The sequence below is a fragment of the Galeopterus variegatus genome, unplaced genomic scaffold (genome assembly GCF_000696425.1).
Source record: "Galeopterus variegatus unplaced genomic scaffold, G_variegatus-3.0.2 Scaffold3521, whole genome shotgun sequence".
NCBI classification, from domain to species: domain Eukaryota; kingdom Metazoa; phylum Chordata; class Mammalia; order Dermoptera; family Cynocephalidae; genus Galeopterus; species Galeopterus variegatus.
The window spans coordinates 310,598-332,010 of NW_007729632.1; the positions used below are offsets into that span (position 1 = coordinate 310,598).

General features: G+C 35.9%; 1 protein-coding gene across 1 annotated transcript; it reads left to right on the forward strand.

The window, feature by feature from the left end:
- The first annotated feature begins 218 nt into the window (after positions 1-218).
- Positions 219-20,196, forward strand: CLDN16 (claudin 16). The gene is made up of 5 exons (XM_008585330.1): positions 219-616; positions 11,712-11,814; positions 16,233-16,397; positions 19,088-19,279; positions 20,081-20,196. The coding sequence occupies exons 1-5, from the start codon at positions 470-472 to the stop codon at positions 20,194-20,196; spliced, it is 723 nt and encodes a 240-aa protein (XP_008583552.1). The 5' UTR covers positions 219-469.
- The last annotated feature ends 1,217 nt before the right edge of the window (positions 20,197-21,413 follow it).

The following is a 21,413-nucleotide window of genomic DNA, read 5'->3' on the forward strand; positions in this document are numbered from 1 at the left end:
GAATAAAATAACACTCAGTCAACCATGTAGCCTTCCTCTGAGGGGGCGGAGAATTGCTCACTTTCCCTGGAGGGCCTGAGAAGGATCAGTTTACAGGCCCCAGCATGGGGGAGACCCTTCCTCCTTTCCTCCTTCTTGGTGCTGCACATGCTTCTGGTGACCATTGTCTGGCACTAGCCGCAGTCTGGGCAGAATACATTACCAAGGCTCCTTCTCTCCCCCACCCAAAACCTACTCAGGCCTTTCACCGACCTGCCTTCTGATTGGAGACCAGCTGCTCTGGATAGTGACCTCCTGGACCCCTCTGTTGGTTCCAGCCTGTTTATATTATTCTTACTGCAACTTAAGACGCCTGCCGCAGGGTGTGAGCAAATTAAAAGACTAGCATTTGCACATCCCCAGGTACCAGAAACACTGAAAGGTGACAGTGCTCCAGCTACCTGAGTGGGCCCAGGACTGGTATTTGCCCATGTGTCCCTTGAGGACAGACCTGGTGGCCCCCATGAGGGATCTTCTACAGTACGTCGCCTGTGTCTTTGCCTTTTTCTCTGCTGGGTTTTTGATTGTGGCCACCTGGACAGACTGCTGGATGGTGAATGCTGACGACTCCCTGGAGGTAAGAAGTCAGCAACTTCTTTTTCTGACCCAAGCCAGTCCAATTTTTCTCTCAGCCTCATTGCCGTATACAAAAGTCAAACTTTACTAGGACTAATGATAGCAAAACCAGCTCACATGGACTAATTTACTACTTACTGAGTCCTTAAGTTATTAGCTCATGTAATCCTTGCAGTTAATCTATGAAGTAGGTATTGTTATCCCGTTTTACAGATGAGGTCACTGAATCACCCCTCTTTTTTTATAAGGATAATTTTACACAAGGGTAATTACATAATCTCTGCCACTAGGACTTCCAGAAATTCACCTCTTTTATTGTTACATACGCCAAATTGAACAATGTTCCAATAACATCCTTTCTCTCAATGATAAATTGGTTAACCTGGATAACAGCATTAAGTGTGATAGACTTAGTGTGACTTAGTGTGATAGACTTTCTTAATGAGTAACAATAACATAAGACATTGAGTATGCAACAGAAAAATGCTATTTTAATAAATTTTCAAGTAGAAGAGAATATTCTGAGGAAGAGTCTTTCCAGTGTATCCCAACATACCGGGTACAGACATGGATTTAAGAAATCCTACCTTAAAAGGTGAGTGAGTGTGTCCATATTTGAGGATTTTATTTTTCTCTTTGGAAAAGCTCAGAAAGAAGTAATTTTGAAGTTCAGAAGCACTTTCTGTGATCATAGGAATCTGAGAGAGATAGAATTGAGTGAAAAATTAAATCTTCAGAATCAGCTGCTATTCGTTAATAAGGTTTAGGAAAATGTAGATAAGAAAAAGAAACAATATTTCAGGGACTCAAAGAGCATATAGCAACACAATTTGCTCTTTAATCTACATCCTGAAGGAACAATTTACCCTAACAAATGCTATAATGTCTATAACCTCTGTGAAGTTTAGGAAATACCCAAGAGCTAGTTTATATATATTTTTTTCTAATTTTATTTATTATACTTACTCTCAAGTTGGAGTTAGGAATGTAAAGTAATAATCTTTCTATTTTGCTGCAGATTATTTGTGCTGTCTATGTTTCTTGCTTTTAATTTTCCTTTGACTTCTACATGGCATTTTAAAACCAATGGAGTTATAAATACCTCTTTAGTGCTAGAAAATTACATTTCTAAAAATGGTGATAGAATTGAACTACTGTAAAGGATATCTGCTATAAGTGAGTGCAGCGATGCACTTTATCTGGCCATGCATATAAGCATTGAATGAAAAAAACATGCCTTCTGAACAACGCTCAAGGAAAAGTGCAGATAAAACATTCTGCTGCCATTAGTTTGCCATTATCTAGACTGCCAGTAGTAGGTGATTAATACAGAAATATGTTGGACTTGAGGATGCTTAAAATTATGTTTTTAAAAATGCCAAAAAAAAAGAGTAAAATCCCATTTAAAGGCATTGTTAAGATATTTTCTAAAACAATTTGGAAGTCTTTTTGCTTAAGCTGATGTAATTGCTAACTTCCCTTGGTAAGAAATAGAGTTTTAGAAAGGGCCAATCGTGGCCGAGAGAGATTGGGAGTGCTGGCATTTAAAATGCCTTCTTGTTTTCATTTCAGAACATTCAATCAATTTGCTAGCTGCCGTCTGCAAGAATACTTCTAGTTAAAATGAATGGAATGAGCAGCCCAGGTTATTCACCTCAAGTAAATCCTTGCTAACCTTGGATAAGGGTTACTGAGTATTTCTAAGCTTCTTTATTATTTCCCGTACTTGAAATGTATTGCTGTAAAGTTCCGCAAGAAGCTTTCACATTAAAAGAAGAACCCCATGACAGATTGGGCCATTTTCTCTTTCTACAATCTGTCAATATTTTTAAAGGGACAGGCATCTCTCATAATAGTTGCTCCTTCAACTGGCCAGGATATGAAGTCACACTGTTACTATAAATTTGATGTTTCTGATACTCACTAATTCAATTACACTGCTCTCCCTCCTTGCCTTCTTTCCTACTTATACACTATCTTTGATCCATATTATCAGCTCACCTTAAACAATTTTGAACAAAAGTAGGCACAACAAAAGTGTTAAAAAAAATCATACCCATGGAAAATTTAATCAAGAAATGGGCATATGGATTTTTTGGATGATATAGGCATGAGTGTTGGAAAATGGGTTCTATGATTCAATTCAGTATAAGAAATACATAAAATGCATCTCATATAAAAGATACTGTGTTAATCCTGCTAGGGGGACAAAGATAAAGCAAGAATGGGTCCTGCCATCCAGGAGTGTATATTTAGCGAAAGGAAAAAAAGATGCACTTAAAACTGTAACAAAAAGCATGGGTCAATTCATGCTTTGAGAAAGAAATGAACAAAGTACCATTGGAGCAGAGAAGACAGAGTGATCATTTCCCATTAGGGACATTGAAGCAGGTTTCATGGAAGAAAAAGCATTTCAGCAAAGCCTTGAAAGGATGCAAAGGATTTCAAAAGGTAGAAGTGGCAGCAGGAGCCTTCCAGGTGAGAGGACACGTGACAAAAGTACAGAAGAAAAGCTCCAGGCCTGTTAGAGGATTGAGGTGAAATTCAAAGCAGGAAGCAGAAAGAGCTCAAATATTATTTTGTCTTACTGTACTATAACTACCGCTAAGACTGCAGTTCTTTGTATTAAGTAAAATATTAGGAAAAAAGAAATAGCTCATGAAACTGCAGTGTGCACAGCCCTGGATCAGGGACCAAAGGCCCTGTGCACCATCCTGCTTGTGTCATTCTTTATTCAGTTATGTCTCTGGGGAGGGGAATGTAGCAAAGAGAATTTGGGTTTTAAGATTTTTTGAACCTGTATTCACATCTTAACCCATATTAACTACCTCCTGTTGATCAAGCCACATCCTTTGTCTTTGGCTCAGTTTCCTCAATTACAAAACAGTGTTGAACTCTGTTGTTTCTAAGGTTCATTTTAGTCTTTATTTTCGTTAACGTTGGGACTCCCTGACTATGTCTGCAAGCCCCGAGAGTTGAACAGTCATGAGAAACTGATGGTGTGTGCAGCTTCCCCAGACATTCCATTAGCAACTCCATGAGGCTCCATTTTTCTGTAACTTCATACACTCTCCCTTCCTTCCTTTCATCCTCCTTCCTTTTTTCCCTCCTTCTTTTGCTCTTTCCTTTCTTCCTCTTTCATTTTCTTCCTCTCTCCTTCTCTCTGTTTTCTACTCTCTTTTCTTCCTCTCCTTTCTCCTTACTCCCTTCTCATTTATCTTTTTAGTCATCCCTTTCTCTCTCTCTCTCTTTGTTCTTTTTTTTCTGTCTTACTTCTTTCCACAAATATGCCTTGACAGGTGCTGTGTACTGGTACTGTGGTAGGTACAGGGTTACGAAGGATAGAGAGTGAGACATGACGCTTCCTTAGGCTGCTCCCAGTGTAGTAAGGGAGGCAGGCAGGTGAACTGATAGTGATAACGTGATGTGGCAAGTGCTATGATAAGGAATAATCCCTCCTGTAAACTCATCCAATCTCGTATAATCAGCGAAGGTGACCGAGAAGAGGAAATATCTGAACTAGGACTTGAAGGACAGATGAGTGAGGCAGGAGAGAGTGTTCCAACCACACAAATGGTGCGCACAGAGATCCAGGTATGAAAGCACTGTGTGTTCGCGGGATTGTATATATTTCAGCATGGTAAGAGTTTCTACATAGAGAGGAGGATACAGGGGCTGGATCAACAAGGCTTTTGAATATCATGTAAAATGTAGATCTTATGCCATAGGCATAAAGAGGGCTTCCCTGTAAGCAAACATGTATGCTCATTTTTTTTAAAAAAATCAATCATTCTGGTTACTTGTGCAGAATGATTGGAAGGGATAAAACGAAATATGAGGGAGACCAATTAGGAGACTTTTGCCATAGACCAGGAGAGAAGCAATAGCATGCGTGAAGAGGTATGTAGAGATATGGGAACCTCAAATTGATGGGACTGATAATTGGCTGCATAAGAGGAAAAAAAGTGATGAACAGAGAGAGAAGTACAGGTTGAAATCCTTCTTACTGTTCTGGGACAATTGAGGGGCAGTGGAGTCACTCACCTAGAACCTAAATGGAGGAAAGTTAGTGTCTATAATTTAAAATCATCATGGAACAATGTCCTTGGACCATTCCACTTTTTTTTTTTTTCTGTTTTAGCTTATTACACAACACCTAGAGGCAAGAACACAATTTGTTATAGTAGGTTATAGTGGGGAAGTTTGCAGATTAGACTTGATGTCAGAGGGACTTGAGGTTAAATCCCACCTTGCCAGTAGCTGTGTGAATTTAGACAGGCATTTAAACTGCTGTAAGCCACATTTCCTCTCTTGTAAAGGAGAATAATAATACGCACATCATAAGTTTCTTTTGAGGATTTAATGAGCTTGTGATCTAAAGCATTTACCAAAGTACCAGGAAAATATGAATCAGCCAATTAATGTTAGATATATTATTGTCTATTTGCAGTTCATTGTATTGTTTTGTTCTAGAGAAGGAAGTGACATTTTGCATAATGTTCACTGAACAGAGAGACATGAGATTTAAGTTATATTCCTATTTTTGCCATTAATTTTCTTGCATATATTTTTTTACTTCTCTGAGCTGGGTTTACCCATGTTTATACTTATGGTTGTTTCCTTTCTGTCTTATCAGGGGAACAAGGCAGACAATAGAGTCAAATAGCAAAAATTATCCATCAAATGCTTACAATTAACAAAGAAAATAAATTGTAAAATAATAATGTTATTAATATGTTAACTATATTATAAGATATGTAATTCTTAATTATCCATACTTAAATTCAATATTTTTTTCACAATGTTACTGGTCTCTCAATTACCAGAAGGAAAAAGTGTTTTCACAAGATGATTCCATTTTTATTTAATCTTTTGTAAATTATTTACTAAGAACCTGCTATGCAACAAACACTGTTATGATTAAAATTTTATTACCTCAAAAGAAGGTTGCTCACATTTGAATTTATTTTGCCCCTATAATCAAGTTCTCTCCTGGGATTTCTATTTGCATTAATAATGCTACATTTCTTTCAGACATAAAGTAAAAATTGAAATTGTTATGTCTAGCATGCACTCTATTTATACAATAGTTTTATTTTCCAGTTTATTTCAAATTCTTTCAGCAGATGTTTGAGGCTACAAATATTCTATTCATCTCATAATTTCCTGTAGATCTAGTACTGACGTTCACGTAATAGGAACTCATGATGCGTCTATTCACATGGATTGATGGAGCTCCTATTAAAATACACAGGCTATTTGTTGAAAAATGAATAAACTAATGAAATATAAGAAGAGAGGACCTTTACAAATTTCACATCGAGCCCTAAGTGAGAAGAACTTTTTCTGTAAGGAAACAAATACTTTTTTTTTTTAATTAATCAACATCTCATATCTTGCTACAATTTAAATTTTTCCAAGATAAGTATTTGGCTCATCTTTTTTAATAAGTTAGAAATAAAGATCTAATCCCCTGGGATGTCTGAGAATGTTAGTGAAGAGTGTTTTCATTTTTCAAAGAGAGAAATAAATGAAAAGCAAAAAGAGAGAGAGAAAAAAGGAAGTTAGTAGTTTAAATCATTCGTTTAATACAAATTGTAATTTCTGTCACATGATACCACACTTCTATAAGGAAAGCATTATAATGTATGCAACTTAAATAAATTAAACAAGAGTTAATAAAATTGAAATATTCAGGTAGTTTGAGTATGTAAATCAGGTCATATAATCGTGAAGACCACAAAAATTATATTTCCTACTAAGTTTGCATTATCCCATTCCTCATCATTTATACCTTTAGTCAGTGCTCTACAAATAACCAGGCAGAGCTAAAACAACTATATTTTAATAAATAAACTGATGTCTTTCTTCCATATCTTGTAAATTGAGAACATAAAGGGAATCAAAAGGAAAGGTGGCTTCTACTACGATTATTTTAGTCTTGCTTCATCATTCTTATTAGGGCTTGTCTTGAGTTCTTTTAGACCCTGGGATAGTAAAAAATATAAATTAAATATAAAAGTAAAAAGTTTAAAATACTAGTTTAAAAAATTCAAATGCATTTAATGTAAAATTGAAAGTGTTTCAAGTTATAGTAGCAAAACCGTCATTTACTACAGTATTATTAAAACTTTTGCACCTTAATAAATATATATATAAATAACTACTGGATGCAGGTAAGTTGTATCTTTAATGCTAAAGTATATTAGCACAAGGATGGAAAAGTGGTATGAAAATTATAAATTCTTGTAATATGTATATGCAAGGTAGTTTTTGAAATAATATATCTTAAGGTCTCATTTCATTTTTCTTTAGTATATGCATTATTTGTCTCTATACATTTATACCTTAATGCATACTGACAAAGAAAAATTTTGCTTGACGGTGGGTAACTAATAATAAATAAATATTTCTGCTTGTATTTCAGGAGTAAGAAAAATTGGCACAGACTAGGGTATAGGAGTCTTAATGGGAGACTGCTATAGGGTTCAGAATCAGAAATTCCAGGATTAGGGAACTGATTTATGCCCACAATAACTCAACTGTGAAGAGTCATCATCAATGTGGTTTCCTAAGACTTTCTAAGTCTCTTTCCTACTCATTCTTAATGCTGTAGTAAACACTTTCCACAGCCAGGTGAGTAGACAGGGTCGAGGATAACTCTAAAGCAGTGTCAACTCTCCAGCCTAAATAATAGTTTTAAGCTCCTGGATTTGGCTTTTCTAGTTTATTCAGTCAAGTAGAAAGCACATGTTAGCAGCAACTGTGTGTATAGTATATCAGTAACCATTTTCTACTCCAAAGTTCAAATGAGAGTTAATATGGGTGGATTAGAAAATTTGACAGATTTTTTTCCTCAATAAACACCTACTGAGTACGTAATATGTACCAAGAAGGCGGTTCTGTATGCTCCTTGAAGCAAGGTGCCATGTCTGTCTTCATCGTTGCTGTATCTCCAGCATTTAGCTAGCATGTTGACTGGCACATGATGGACATTCAATGAATGTAGTTTGAAAAACGACAGACAGACAGAAACAGATGCACTAAAGGTATATACAAAAGATAATGCAACATTACAGGTGCCATAAAAATATGGACAAATTACTGTGGGATCTCAGGGTAGGAAGAGTTACCTCCAGCTGGAGAAACTGGGTGGGGAGGAGGGGGGCTCACAGAAGAAAGGATTTCTTTAAAGTGGAACTTAAATAATAGGAAGAAGTTTGACAGGTTGAGAGCAAGGGGAATTATTCCCATTGGTGTGAGGTACTTCAAAAAGTTTGTGGGAATAGGATTTCAAGATAATACGATCCTTCCATGAACTTCCTGAAGTACCCTTGTATATACCCTTTTATACAGGAGGAGAAACTCAAAACAAGGTAGCCAGCATACATAAGCGAGGCAGACGGCAGGAAGTGTCGGGAGCCTGGTGAGCACAAGCCCCACCTCACGGGAGCAGCCACTCCTTTCTTGCTAATCGTTTGCAACAGTGAGTCCAGGTGCCAGACTGCCCAAGTTTCCAAGGGAAGCCAGAAATCTGGACTGTTCTGTAAAATCTCTACATTTGAACTATTGGCAACTAATTAAGAGGTTTTTCTGTCCTCAGGTGTGTGACTTCTACTTTATTGTCATAACCTTGGATAAACTGATTTCTCTCTACTTAGGAGATAATCCATGCCTCACTTTCGGGAACGATAGGTATTCATTGAAATGATACACAAATTTCTTTAACATTGTTTTCTATGTTATTTATTAATATATAAATTGCAGGTGAAAAGGAGAAAGCTTAAATTTAGAATCTATTTTGGACAACCCTGTGAGATAAAAATTATTAGTTATTATTTTGCATTTTTTGCCCTTAAGAAAGGTTAACCATAATATTTTAAGCATTAGCCTGCTTTTTAAAAACATTTTCCTAAAACTTCATGAACTTAGATTTCCTTACTTTTTAGAATGTTCATAATAAGCTATTTTATGGCAGAGGGATAGGTAAATGAAGACTATGTATTATATCGAAGAGGGTTTTCCTAAATCTGATAAATAACATTAAATCTTTTAACCTTGGCTTTTGTGTACAAAGGCACCTTTAAGGGTGTCTCCAGTAAGTGCCATATTAACGCAGAAGTTTGGTTAATTACAGCCACTATTCTCACATACTTTAACTGAGTGTGAACACCAAGCAATCTAATAGTATGCCCCTGAGCATTAATACCTAATGAAATTGAATTCCTTGTTTTCTCTTGTGAGCTCATTGCTTTTCTATAAATGGTCACCGCAGGTAAATGATCAATAGCCTTGAAATTGACACCACTATGGGATTATTTTGGCAAGACAGAAATACTTTTTTTTAGTGCAAGATAAGAATTTTTGCGTATATATTTTAGACCATTTTCTAAATAATGTCGTATACAACAGGAATGACCATAGTAAGTTGCTTAGTTTGTTTTAGTGTTTAGTGGATGACTTATATAGCAGGAAATTGTGGGAAGTCACTGTCTGATATAGAACAGTGGCTTCAAACCCATATCACCCAGCTTGAATTAGAATAAACCAGACCCACTGTGCTCCTGTTAATGGAGAGACTAAAGGACAACAGGCTACGAGAAGACCTGTTTACTGCTATGGTGTCACAGTTCAGCACAAACTGTCTCTACTGTGTTAGTTTCCTAGGGCTGCCGTAACAAATGACCATAAACTGGGTGGCTTAACAGAGAGAAATTTATTGTCTCACAGTTCAGGAGGCCAGAAGTTTGAAATCAAGATGTTGGCAAAGCTGTACTGCCCCTGAGGGCTCTAGGAGAGAATCCCTTCCTCACCTCTTCTAGCTCCTGGTGGTCATACGCATTTCTTGACTTGTGGCTGCATCACTCAATCCCTGCCTCTGTGGTCACATTGCCTCTTTCTCTTTTTTCTGCCTCTCCCCTCTGAGTGTCTCTTATAAGGATACAAGATGATTTCCTCATCACGAGATACTTAATTACATCTGCACAGACCCTTTTTCCAAATAAGGTCACATTCCCAGGTTCTGGGGAAAAGGACGTGAACATATCTTTTTGAGGGCCACATTCATCTCACAACATCTACATTTCTCTACTTTCATTATGGTTAGTTGGTGAAGCTGAACACAGCCACTACTCAGGTTATTGTGATGTTTAAGCACTTTACTACTATTTTTGTTTATTCAGCAAATCATTTATAGTGTGTGTGTTTGTAAATTTAAGTTTTTGTAACCATCTTAACATTTATCTCCTAAATGCAGATAAGGAGATTGAGATTCAAAAAAGATAAGATTTTGCCCAAGGTTACAACACAGTTAATAAGAGTGCTAATTTATATTTAAAGTCATATAAATTGAGATGTTCACATACGTCTTTAGAAACTGATGTATTAGATTTCACAAGATGGATTTTCTTCATTAGATTTTTAGTCTCTGTGTTTCCCTGAGTCAGATAATCTTCCATAAAGTCCAGAACATCACTTCCAGATTCATCCTGAGGAAGAACAAGCCAAAGTAAGGTTTTGTGGAATAACAGCCTTGGGATGAAATTCATGTCAGGGTCTACTTCACTCAAAGCTGTTTGCCAATATCCAATTCTGGATTTGGAATTTTTTTTAAAAAATGAGTTTTAAGTAGACTGCAATGCTTAAGAGCATGGACACACAGACTGCTGAATTAGAGTCCAATTTCCTCCGTTGATTATGCTTTCTTGGGATTCTCACTTAACTTTCCTGTGCCTCCATTTCTTTATTTGTAAAATGGATGATAATAATAATAATAATATCTCATAAGGTCTTTTAAAGAATAAATAAAATAGTAATATGCTTAAGTAGTAACTGTTATAGTATAGACTCAATATAGAATGATTATTAATGATTATAATTATTTTACATTCAAAGTAATAATAGAGGTACCACATTCGAAATTATGATGGAATTGCAATCAGCAGACTTTTATTTGACACACAACACAGCTTCAAAGCAGAGTATGGGGCAGAGTTTCACAGTGCATGTATTCATTGATATTACTTTGTTTTGCAAAGTATTTTTATGTCCCTTTCATTCTTTTCCACACCAATTTAACCTTCTTTTCTTTGCATTCCTCTTCCCACTCTGCTCTGTACTTTATTCTTTCTTTGGGAAAAATTTAAGTTTTCATTTTTCAAGATAATTCTTAGTTAAACTTTACTAGGCTATTTCCAGATATTTAAGGCAATGTGCATTTGTAATTGAGTCAGAAGAAACAATCACATTAGCTCTGTTCCTTATGCATGAGCTCTGTCAAGAATACTTGAAACTATTTTCTGTTGGCACATTTACAGTTCTAAGAAAGCTACTGTGACTTGTAGTTTATGGATAACGTGTGGGAAGGTTCGGGGTACTGGTACTTTGACTAGGAGTCATCTACACATCATTTCCAAGTAAAAGTGGTTTAATGCTAACAAATTGTATGCAATCAATGTGCAGTTTGTTTAAATCCATATAATAGCTTAAGCATTTGTAGTATGTCAGCAAAGTAGGCAGGAAGGAGATGTGGGGCCTTTATATTTCATTTAATGGTGACTTCATTTATTGACTGTCTTTACTAATTCTTTTACATTTGTGAACCTCATAAAAATAACACCTTTATTAACAAAACTCAGTGTTGATAATGAAGAAAAATTAATGTATTCCTAGATGTCAACAGTTGGCATCTATTGTTTTATTGATTTTTTTAAAATAAGTAAATGTCAACACGGGGAAGTGAAATGAATTGTCTCCATGTTAAACTATGACTCAGTGATGAAACCAGTCATAGATATTTGAATATACATAGTTCTGATTTTATCTCTTAGCCATGACTTAATTTTCTGCCCCCTCCATCCCCTTCCATCCCCCAAATCAGAAGGTAGATTTATTTCCTGGTCCAGAAAGGCTTTAATTGTCAGTGCTTAAGGAAAAATATTCTAAAATGCATTGTTTGTTGTAAATGAAATTCTGATCATGCTTGTAACCACTGCACTTTGCCATCAAACACGATAGCCAAATTGTCCCTTTGATCAAGTGGAACCAAAGTTATGTGTGCATGAGTTGTTTCACACAGTGTCTTCTCCGACATTTAGGTGAGCTCAAAATGCCGAGGCCTCTGGTGGGAGTGCGTCACAAACGCATTTGATGGGATTCGCACCTGTGAAGATTACGATTCTATACTTGCAGAACACTCCTGTATGTATGCCTTAGACCTCCCTGCTTGCCAAGAAAGGGATGCCAAAGAAAACAGCTCAGATTTCCATTGTGTGTTTTTGTTTTCTATAGTACTGCAATGAAGTTCTATCTAGTTTGAAATGTTTTAACCTGAAATTGGATTCATTTCTGAAATGTGAATTGAAACATATTTTAGTATATTTTGTTTTCTCATATACTTGTAAATTCCTTGAGGGTAAAAAGATTATCTCATTCATCTCTGTTATCCCCCAAAGGGTCTGGCATAGTGCCTTATACACAGTAGTCTTACAGTAAATGCTTTTTGAATTGAAATGAACTATTTAGGGGGCTGTGATTTTATGATTAGAATTGACAGATTCGATGAAAAGCATTTCAGAGTTGTCTTTCAGCAAGACTTAGTTCCAGTGGAAAGTTTACAGTTATTTCAATCAAAAGTTTGCTAAAAGAGAGGTGAAGGGCTGTGATTTTATGATTAGAATTGACAGATTCGATGAAAAGCATTTCAGAGTTGTCTTTCAGCAAGTCTTAGTTCCAGTGGAAAGTTTACAGTTATTTCAATCAAAAGTTTGCTAAAAGAGAGGTGAAGGTAGAGGGGCAGAGACAGAAAAAGATAGACAGCTAAAGAGACACTCAGACCATGGAGAAGCATGGATGAAAAAACTCCACACATGCGACACAGGTACAGACGGTGTTAAGGCTGTCTCCCTCATCCATCCTACTTTTAGCTTTAAATTACAGTTAGGTGTTAGCAAGTCTTATGTTTCTATAAATAAAGAGATTTCTTAAATTAAAAAATCTATCATTGATACTCTCAATCTTTCTGCATAGCATTTATTTATTTATTCATTTATAGAACATTGAACCGTGCCAAGAAATCCCCATCCTGTTATTAAAGCAAAGTGGTTTTAATCTCTTTTATGACTGGGTGATGATACCACATGGCAACTTTTTTTTCTCAAGATAAATGAAAAGTAAACCTGTGGAATGTGACTTTTCCCCTGAACTGCTATTTCAGTGCAGGGGAAAGCACTTAAAAAGAGCAGTGCTCTAAAATATCTTCATCCGCTGCTTAGGAGTTGGGTGCCTGAAATATTTTTTTTAACATAATTCATGAGGCCTTTGTTTTATTTTTGTTTAAGATAAATCCTCTTAATTCTTTTCCTTTTCCCTTCCCTGTGCTAACCTAGTTCTGCCTACAAGGAAGCATGATTTGGTAAATAGGAATGGAAATTCACGTGGGCACTCAGCCTGTTTCAAAAATTCAGTGGCAGGGTCAGAGCTGAGGAGAACACAAAAGATTAAAATTTCACATTTCCAAATACTACTATGTAGATTTATGCAAGAAGAAAATAAAAGTACTCATATGCCCACTTCATAGAGTAAAGCACTTTTTATATTTTAATATATTCCTTCTTATCCTTTGCCTATACTGCATTTTTACAAGCAACCTACTACCAAATTTGTCCTAAAGTTACCTCACCATTGGGAAAAAATTATTTAAAATGCAAGGAAATCCCAGATCACTATGAAAATGAAGTATAAATACAGTATCATGAAAGTAATAAATTTTATTTCTCTTATTCATCAGTCAGCTAAAATAGTAATATTTCTGAATTTGGGTAACTAAATCTCCATTTGTGACAAAATTTTTAAAAAATTAGTTAATTAATTTTTTATTGGTTAAGAATATTCATGGGGTACAAAGCTGACTGTCACCACTCGTGCCCAAGATGTGAAGGCCAGATCCATACTGGGAGCATGCCCATTACCACAAATAGTGATTATACCCCGTGTCCCACACCCAATAATCCTCTACCTCCCTCCCCATCCCTCTTACCCCCCAACTCCACTTGGTATCCCTAGGTATACTCTCTCCTTCTGCAAGTCCAACGCACCACTTTGGTCTTTCTTTCCTTCCTTCTTTATCTCTTAGCTCCCATTTATGAGAGAGTACATATGTTATTTATCCCTCTGTGCTTTGTTTATTTTACTCAATGTAATTTTCTCCAGGCTCATCCATGTTGTTGCAAATGGGAGAATTTCATTCTTTTTTATGGCAGAGTAGTATTCCAGGGTGTGTGTGTGTGTGTGTGTGTGTGTGTGTGTACACACACACACACATATATACCACATTTTCCTTATCCAATTGTCCATCAATGGACATTTAGGTTGGTTCCATTTCTTGGCTATTGTAAACAGAGCTATGAGGAACATGGGAGTGCAGGTATCCCTTTGACATGATGACTTCCATTCGTTTGGGTATATACCTAGAAGTGGGATTGCTGGATTGTATGGAAGATCTATCTATAGTCGTTTGAGAAACCTCTATACTGTTTTCCATAGTGATTGCACTAATTTCAGTCCCACTCATAGTGTAGAAGTGTTCCCTTCTCTCCACATCCTCACCAGCATTTGTTATTCTTCAACTTTTTGATTATAGCCAGTCTACCTGGGGTGAGGTTATATCTCAGTGTGGTTTTAATTTGCACTTCCCTTATGACTAGTGATGTTGAGCATTTTTTCATGTACCTCTTGGCCATTTGTGTGTCTTCCTTTGAGAAAATGTCTATTCAGCTCCTTTGCCCATTTTTTAATTGGGTTTTTTGTATTTTTCACTGTGTAACTGCTTAAGTTCCTTGTAAGTTATGGATATTAATCTCTTGTTGGATGCATAGTTAGCAAAAATATTCTCCCACTCTGTAGTTTGTTGTTTCACTCTGTTGATTGTTTCCATTGCTGTGAAGAAGTTTTTTAGTTTGATATGGTCCCATTTGTTTATTTTTTCTTTTGTTGCTTGTGCTTTCAGGCTCATGTTCATAAAGTCTGTGCCCAGATCTAGTTCCTGAAGTGTTTCACCTATATTTTCCCACAGTAATTTTACAGTTTCAGGTCTTATATTTAAGTCTTTAATCCATTTTGAGTTGATTTTAGTATCTGATGAGAGGTGCCTGTCTAGCTTCATTCTTCTGCATATGGATATCCAATTTTCCCAGCACCACTTATTGAAGAGGTAGTCTTTTCCCCAATGTATGTTTTTGTTGCCTTTGTCAAATATCAGGTGGCCGTAAGCCTGAGGGGTGATTTCTGGGTTCTCAATTCTGCTCCACTAGTCCAGCTGTCTATTTTTATGTCAGTACTATGCTGCTTTGGTTACTATAAGTTTGTGGTATGATTTGAAGTCAGGTACTGTTATGCCTCCGGCTTTAATTATTTTTCTCAGGATTGTTCTGGCTATTTGGGGTCTTTTTTTGTTCCATATGAATGTTAAGATTGTTTTTTCCACTTCTGTGAAGAATGTCATTGGTATTTTGATGGAGATAGCATTGAATCTGTAGGTCACTTTGGGTAGTATAGACATTTTCACAATGTTAATTCTTCCAATCCAAGAGCATGGAATGTTTTTCCATCTTTTTGTGTCTTTAATTTCTTTCAGTAGTGGTTTGTAGTTTTCATTGTAGAGATCTTTCACCTCCTTGGTTTAATTGATACCTGGGTGTTTTATTTTTATTTATTATTTATTTTTTTGTGACTGTTGTAAATAGGCTTACTTTCTTGATTTCTCTTTCTGTTACATTTGTGACATAATTTTCTTATTTTTAATTAAGCAAGACTGTGACTCAGAGTTCAGGAGGCTTTCATAGTTGAAGATATTTCTACTGCAGAAGAAGACTGCCACTGTTTCACTTTCATTTGCCTGATCTTCTCTTTCCTAGACTTTCTACCATATATTCTTAATAGCTGTAGTTTTAAAATATGCACATTTAATGATGCAAGGTTGAAGGGTTAATATGGAGTGTTGGCCAAAAAGAGTCATAATATGAAGGGCTGAAAAAGAATATGATCTGGCTTTCAGATATAGTCTTCTATCTAATAGTAGAAATTACCTCCTTCTTAACATCTGCTGATGGCTCCCACCAGCCTAAACTGGCAAGAGAAGTCTTGAAATATTTTATCCTCCTTCCCTGTGCCAAAGTTTAATCAATTATTTAAAACAATTTTTTTAGTATAATTTCAAACAATTATGGTGATCATTTATTCATTCAATATTTATAGGATAACTTCTGCAGAACAGGTATTCTACCTTCAATTCAGCATTCAGCTGTAATACTTATGAACAAGACCCAGTGCAGGAGACAAAAAGAAAAACATTTATTTAATCCCCATTATCTATCAGGATACTATCTGCTAGGATGTCAACAAAACTAAGTAAGGGATGCTTAAACAAATAATAATGTAAATAATCTCATAATTATGAAAAAAGTAATGGTACTCACATTCAAGTTCATACAAATGTGAAGTCTGACTTCTATCAGTGGGCCTGTGTTAATGTTAATGTTGTTTGTCTTTTGACGTACCTCTGTGAGCTAACATGTTTGCTTCCTCTGCCTCTGCTGTAACTGTATGCCTTGGTCTTCCAGTGAAACTGGTAGCAACTCGAGCATTGATGATTACTGCAGACGTTCTCTCTGGGTTTGGATTTATCACCCTGCTCCTTGGTCTTGACTGCGTGAAATTCCTTCCTGATGAGCCATACATTAAAGTCCGCATCTGCTTTGTTGCTGGAACCACACTACTAATAGCAGGTACTGGTCTGGACTAGTGATAGGGGTAGAGATAATGGGTTAGGGACTTGAGGTGAAGGAGAAGGGTACAGTTCATTCTAGGATTATATGTAGCTTGCTTTTCCAGATTGAAGTAATAAAGAACACATCTACCAGCTCTACTTTCTTTAGCTTTGGAGTCAGATAATTATTAGTCTTTTGTTAATATTCCCAATCAAGTTATGCCAAAGTTTTCAAACTACTTTTTAGCAATTTAAACAGTTATATAATGCCTTAGATTTTAAAAATAATTTTCTTTGTTATTATTCCAGAAGTTAAACCCTAAAGCCCCAAACCACCACCTCCTAACCTATACCCACCCCCAGAAATTCTTTTTGGCAAATGAACTAAGTTGTACCAAGTCCAAGTTAGTCTTTTCTCATGTGCCAACCCATTTGATCGTAAATGTAACAATAAACAGATCATATTATTATCCCTGCTTAAGAAGCAGATAAAGAAATGGAGTTCTGAAGACTAATAAATCAAGCATGACTAATAATAAGTCAAGAAGCACTTTCTTTACATGGTATTTATAAACAAGAGAGCAAAATTGATATTTTACTCAGGTCTATCTTCAACTTCAACACTTAGTCTTCCTCTATCACAACATAATGCTTTCGTTGGATCTGAATGCAAGTCAGGAGGAGCTATACTGTTGAAGAAATCAAAGTGCAGGAAGATTGTAAACCAAAGGGCACACCCTTTAGAGAGAAAACCATTCTTATATGGCAGAAGCAAAAATTTATCAAAATCATTACAAATGAGAACTGACCAGGCAGTGTGGGTTAATGAATGGATAGTAATTTTGGAACGAAAAATACTCGGAGCTATATATGTGTGATATCTTCACCTACATCTCTGTTTCCTGATCTGCAAAATAGGGTGAAGCTGGTGCAAAAAAATATCTACCCTAAATTGCTACTGTGAAGACTCAATGTGGACCAAGCAAGCTCTTAGCAGAAGGTCTAACCCTTTATACACTCAAAACTGGGGCATCTTTGATTTTTTTCACACAGAAACATTGATTCAAGGCTCTAAAAATCTTCAGGTTGTATTAAAAAGTGACCAGAATTTAGTAATTCTTTCTTTCTAAGGCATTTACTTCCAAATCCAGCCTACTGACAGCATAAAGCTTTTGTATATAACAATGTGTTTTATTTAACAAACTGAAACATTATTTAAGGCTGTAGACAATTTTGTTCTAGAATACTTTCTGAGGCATCACTAGATGCCCCATTTTTTATAAAAATAACAAAACAAAATTTAAAGAAAATGCAAGTTGCTGAAAGAAATCCCTGTAGGAATGACTGAAAAAAAATGACTAGATTAAATGGCCAGAGATGGCAAAAGCTTTGGAACCACCATTCGGAATGAGTATGCTACATAAATGTATTTTTAAAGTCCATAATCTATTCTAAATTTTACAGAAGGAATTTCCAACTTAAACCTGTAGGTAACAGTATTATAGAAAAGGTGTGGTAATTTATACCATGTTTTCTAAAGGTTATATGTTCAGGATCTTAAATTCTAAAGGTATATGTTCTTCTTAAACTCTACATTAAACAATTAAGAGAAAAATGCAATAAACAGTGATTTAAATAGATATCACAGACTCCCAAGGGGAAAAAATGTAAAAGTTTTCTTGGAGGCTACAAATTTTAGAAATACTCATTTAACTTAGGCTTTTGTCCCCCAATTCACCACCTTTCTTTCTTGCATCTAGGCCTTGACATGCAATTTACACTTTTAAAGTTAGAGAAACTTAGTGGCATCATTTCAAACTGGTCAATTGTCAGAGATCTGTAGGGATTAAATTTTATTTAAAGGGAGTAATATTTCTTGGTCTATTCTTATACAAGGATACAACAAAAAGTTGGAGAAAAGATGGAATTAAAAGACAATATGAAACCTTCTATGAACTTTTTGAAGACCCCCCTCATATGGTGTGGGGTGGTATATCAGGATTTATGTGAAAATAAAGAACAATTTTTATTTTAGTTATTTTTTTTTTGACCCCAATACACTAAAATGAATGACTTTAAAAATATAGTTTCTGGGCCGGCAGGTTGCTCATTTGGTTAGAGCACGGTGCTGATGACACCAGTCAAGGTCCCATACCTGCCAGCCGCCAAAAAATAAAATAAAATAAAAAACAGTTTCCATATGGGTACTGATTATGCAGCTGGCATAGCTTCAGTTATGGATCTAGGGAATAGTCCTAATGGTATACACTTGCAATTAAAAAATCAGTATTGAATTAACATATGCTCTAAATTATTTGTGTCAGGTCATGTGTTCTCTCTCTGTTGTTTTTTTTTTTTTTCCTTCTCTTTTTAGTATTTTTCTTTATACAATACAAAAATAGCATTGAGAAGATAGGAAAATTAAAGAAAACCACAGTGATCACTTTAGATTTACACAAAACAGATGAGCACTGCTTTATTTCATTTTTGTATTTCCCTTATAAACTGAGATAAAATTCATAAGATATACAAGATGAAAAGCAAAAGGAAAAGACAGAAGAGGTGTCCAAAATTTGAGTTGCCCATGAATTCATAGTATCATTATTACCTCTGTAAATGACGCCATCCATTCTGGGTATTAAGCAGGTCTCCTTGGATTTAAACTTGGAAAACGCTTCATATTATTCTCAGCATCTCCCTTTCTTCCAGGTGCCCCAGGAATCATTGGCTCCTTGTGGTATGCTGTTGACGTTTATGTGGAACGTTCTTCTCTGGTTCTGCACAATGTATTTGTTGGCAACCAAAATAAATTTGGTTGGTCCTGTTGGCTTGGAATGTCTGGGTCTCTGGGTTGCTTTTTGGCCGGATCTGTCCTCACCTGCTGCTTATACTTCCTTAAAGGTAAGAACGAAATAAAATAGCACAGTTCCTTGCCTCCATGATCATCCCTCCCAACACAATGGAAACACAGCTCACAATAACAATACAATGTTGCTTATTCAAATTCCTTCCTATTACCATTAACAATTCTAGTTGCTTGGGCCAGCCCGGTGGCGCACTGCTACAGTGCACCGCTTGGAAAGCGCGGTGGCGCTCCCGCCGAGGGTTCGGATCCCACATACAGACCGGTTCCCGCTCACTGGCTGAGCGAGGAGCGGGGGCAACACTGAGGGTTGCGATCCCGTTGCCGGTCCCGGTCCGGTACGGGCACGACACTGAGGGTTGCGATCCGTTGCCGGTCACAAAAAAAAGGAAAAAAAACAAAAAACAAAAAAAACAATTCTAGTTGCTCAAGGACAACTGAATTGTGATACTCAAACCGTAAATTACCCAGTTAGTGGTATATTATTGGAAAAAGAAAATCCGCAGTGACAACTGTGTTCAATATGCAAGTACAGAATGGTTATTTTGATGCCATCATGGTCTTATATATCTAACTTCACCCAATCAAGTAAATTTGTATTTAGAGCTAAATGGAGAAGTGAACTGAGAGTCAAGCAAATACTTGTTGTTAAAGAATTTGTTGTGTTATATTGGATTTCCCATAATATCCCTTTTAAAAACTAAGGGAATCCCTCTCTTCATCAGAAATAGCCTCTTTTGGGGAAGAACATATAAAATGGCATTTTTTTTTTTTTAACTTTCCAAAGTTTACTGAGTCGTACTTATGTTTATGTCTCTGCATTTCTCTCTTTCAAATAGATGTTGGACCTGAGAGAAACTATCCTTATTCCATGAGGAAGGCCTATTCAACTGCTGAATATGTTGCCCCTCGGTCAGAGACTGCCAAAATGTATGCTGTAGACACACGGGTATAAAATGTCACATATCAATCTGTGTTTATATATTATTTAATTAATCAATCCATATGTTCAGGTTAACAAAATAACAGGTCAATCCAGGAACAGTTATTTAGACTACACGTCCAACTAAATTCACAGCTAGCTTAATCAAAAAGTTTGCTTCTCCTATGACTTCTTTCTCTTATTCTCATATTCTCCCTTATTCTCTCTGCTCTCCTCCCCACCCACCCACACTTTCTCTATATTTTAAGATAAGTTTGCTAAGATGTAGAAATATTTGTTGGTGATTTCTATATGGCTATTAGAGCTTATAACATCACGATATTTAAATAAAATGACACTTCAAAGGTAGAAAGCAATCTTCGAAAAAGGCCAGAAATTCTAATCTTTGAAAGGATTGACAAGCTGTTAACTCTCTCCCTGTCTTTTGGTCCATTTTTTGTATTCTCAGCAAGTGAGTGAGTTATTTGATAACTTTGAGGAAGATGATTCTTCCAAATTCAAACTAGTATATCAAAGCCTACCATTACTCTGATTCTGTTGAAACAGAAAAATAAAATAACAGCTTCATCTACCAGCTACTGGTGGAAGTTAAAGATAAGAAGTTCCACCCCCACACTCTAAATGTCAAAGGCAAGTGCTAAATTAAGACTGAAGTCAGTGGTGACCTTCTACCTCATTAACATTATAAAAGATTTGTGTATTATTTCACCACTACTCCAAACTTGCCTACATATTGCCAAGTTATTACAGCAGTAATAGCTCAACCAAGGAGCTCACTCATTTATTGATTGGACAACCCAATACATTTCAAATTCTATACTAGAATTTACCAAACAAGTGCCCATTCACCACTGGATCATCAGCACCCAGCAAAGTACCTGACATATGACAAAATTCAACAAATATATGTTTATTGAAGGAAACAAAGGCTCACAACTCTACTGAAAAAATCAATTTACCTCATAAAATATGTATGTTTTGAAAAAAATAGAATTATAAACACACTTAAAGAAGTCACTGATGAGAGCTAATGACATTTTATTCATAATGTAATCATCTTAAATTTCTAAAATTGTAGTTTTTTAAAAGATTATAAAATTTAATCTCAAATTTTCTGATTCTTTGAAAATCACAAATAATATTAATACTCTTGCAATGCCTTAAAACAATATTAACTGAACTAGAAATTAGTTCATTGAAAAAACAGAAATTAAGTTGTGAATTTCTAA

Excerpts from the sequence above, each read along its gene's own strand:
- CLDN16 (XM_008585330.1), top strand. The coding sequence starts at position 470 with ATGTGTCCCTTGAGGACAGACCTGGTGGCCCCCATGAGGGATCTTCTA. Across the intron at positions 16,398-19,087 it reads AACCACACTACTAATAGCAG|GTGCCCCAGGAATCATTGGC; the intron begins GTACTGGTCTGG and ends CCTTTCTTCCAG. Across the intron at positions 19,280-20,080 it reads CTGCTTATACTTCCTTAAAG|ATGTTGGACCTGAGAGAAAC; the intron begins GTAAGAACGAAA and ends TCTTTCAAATAG.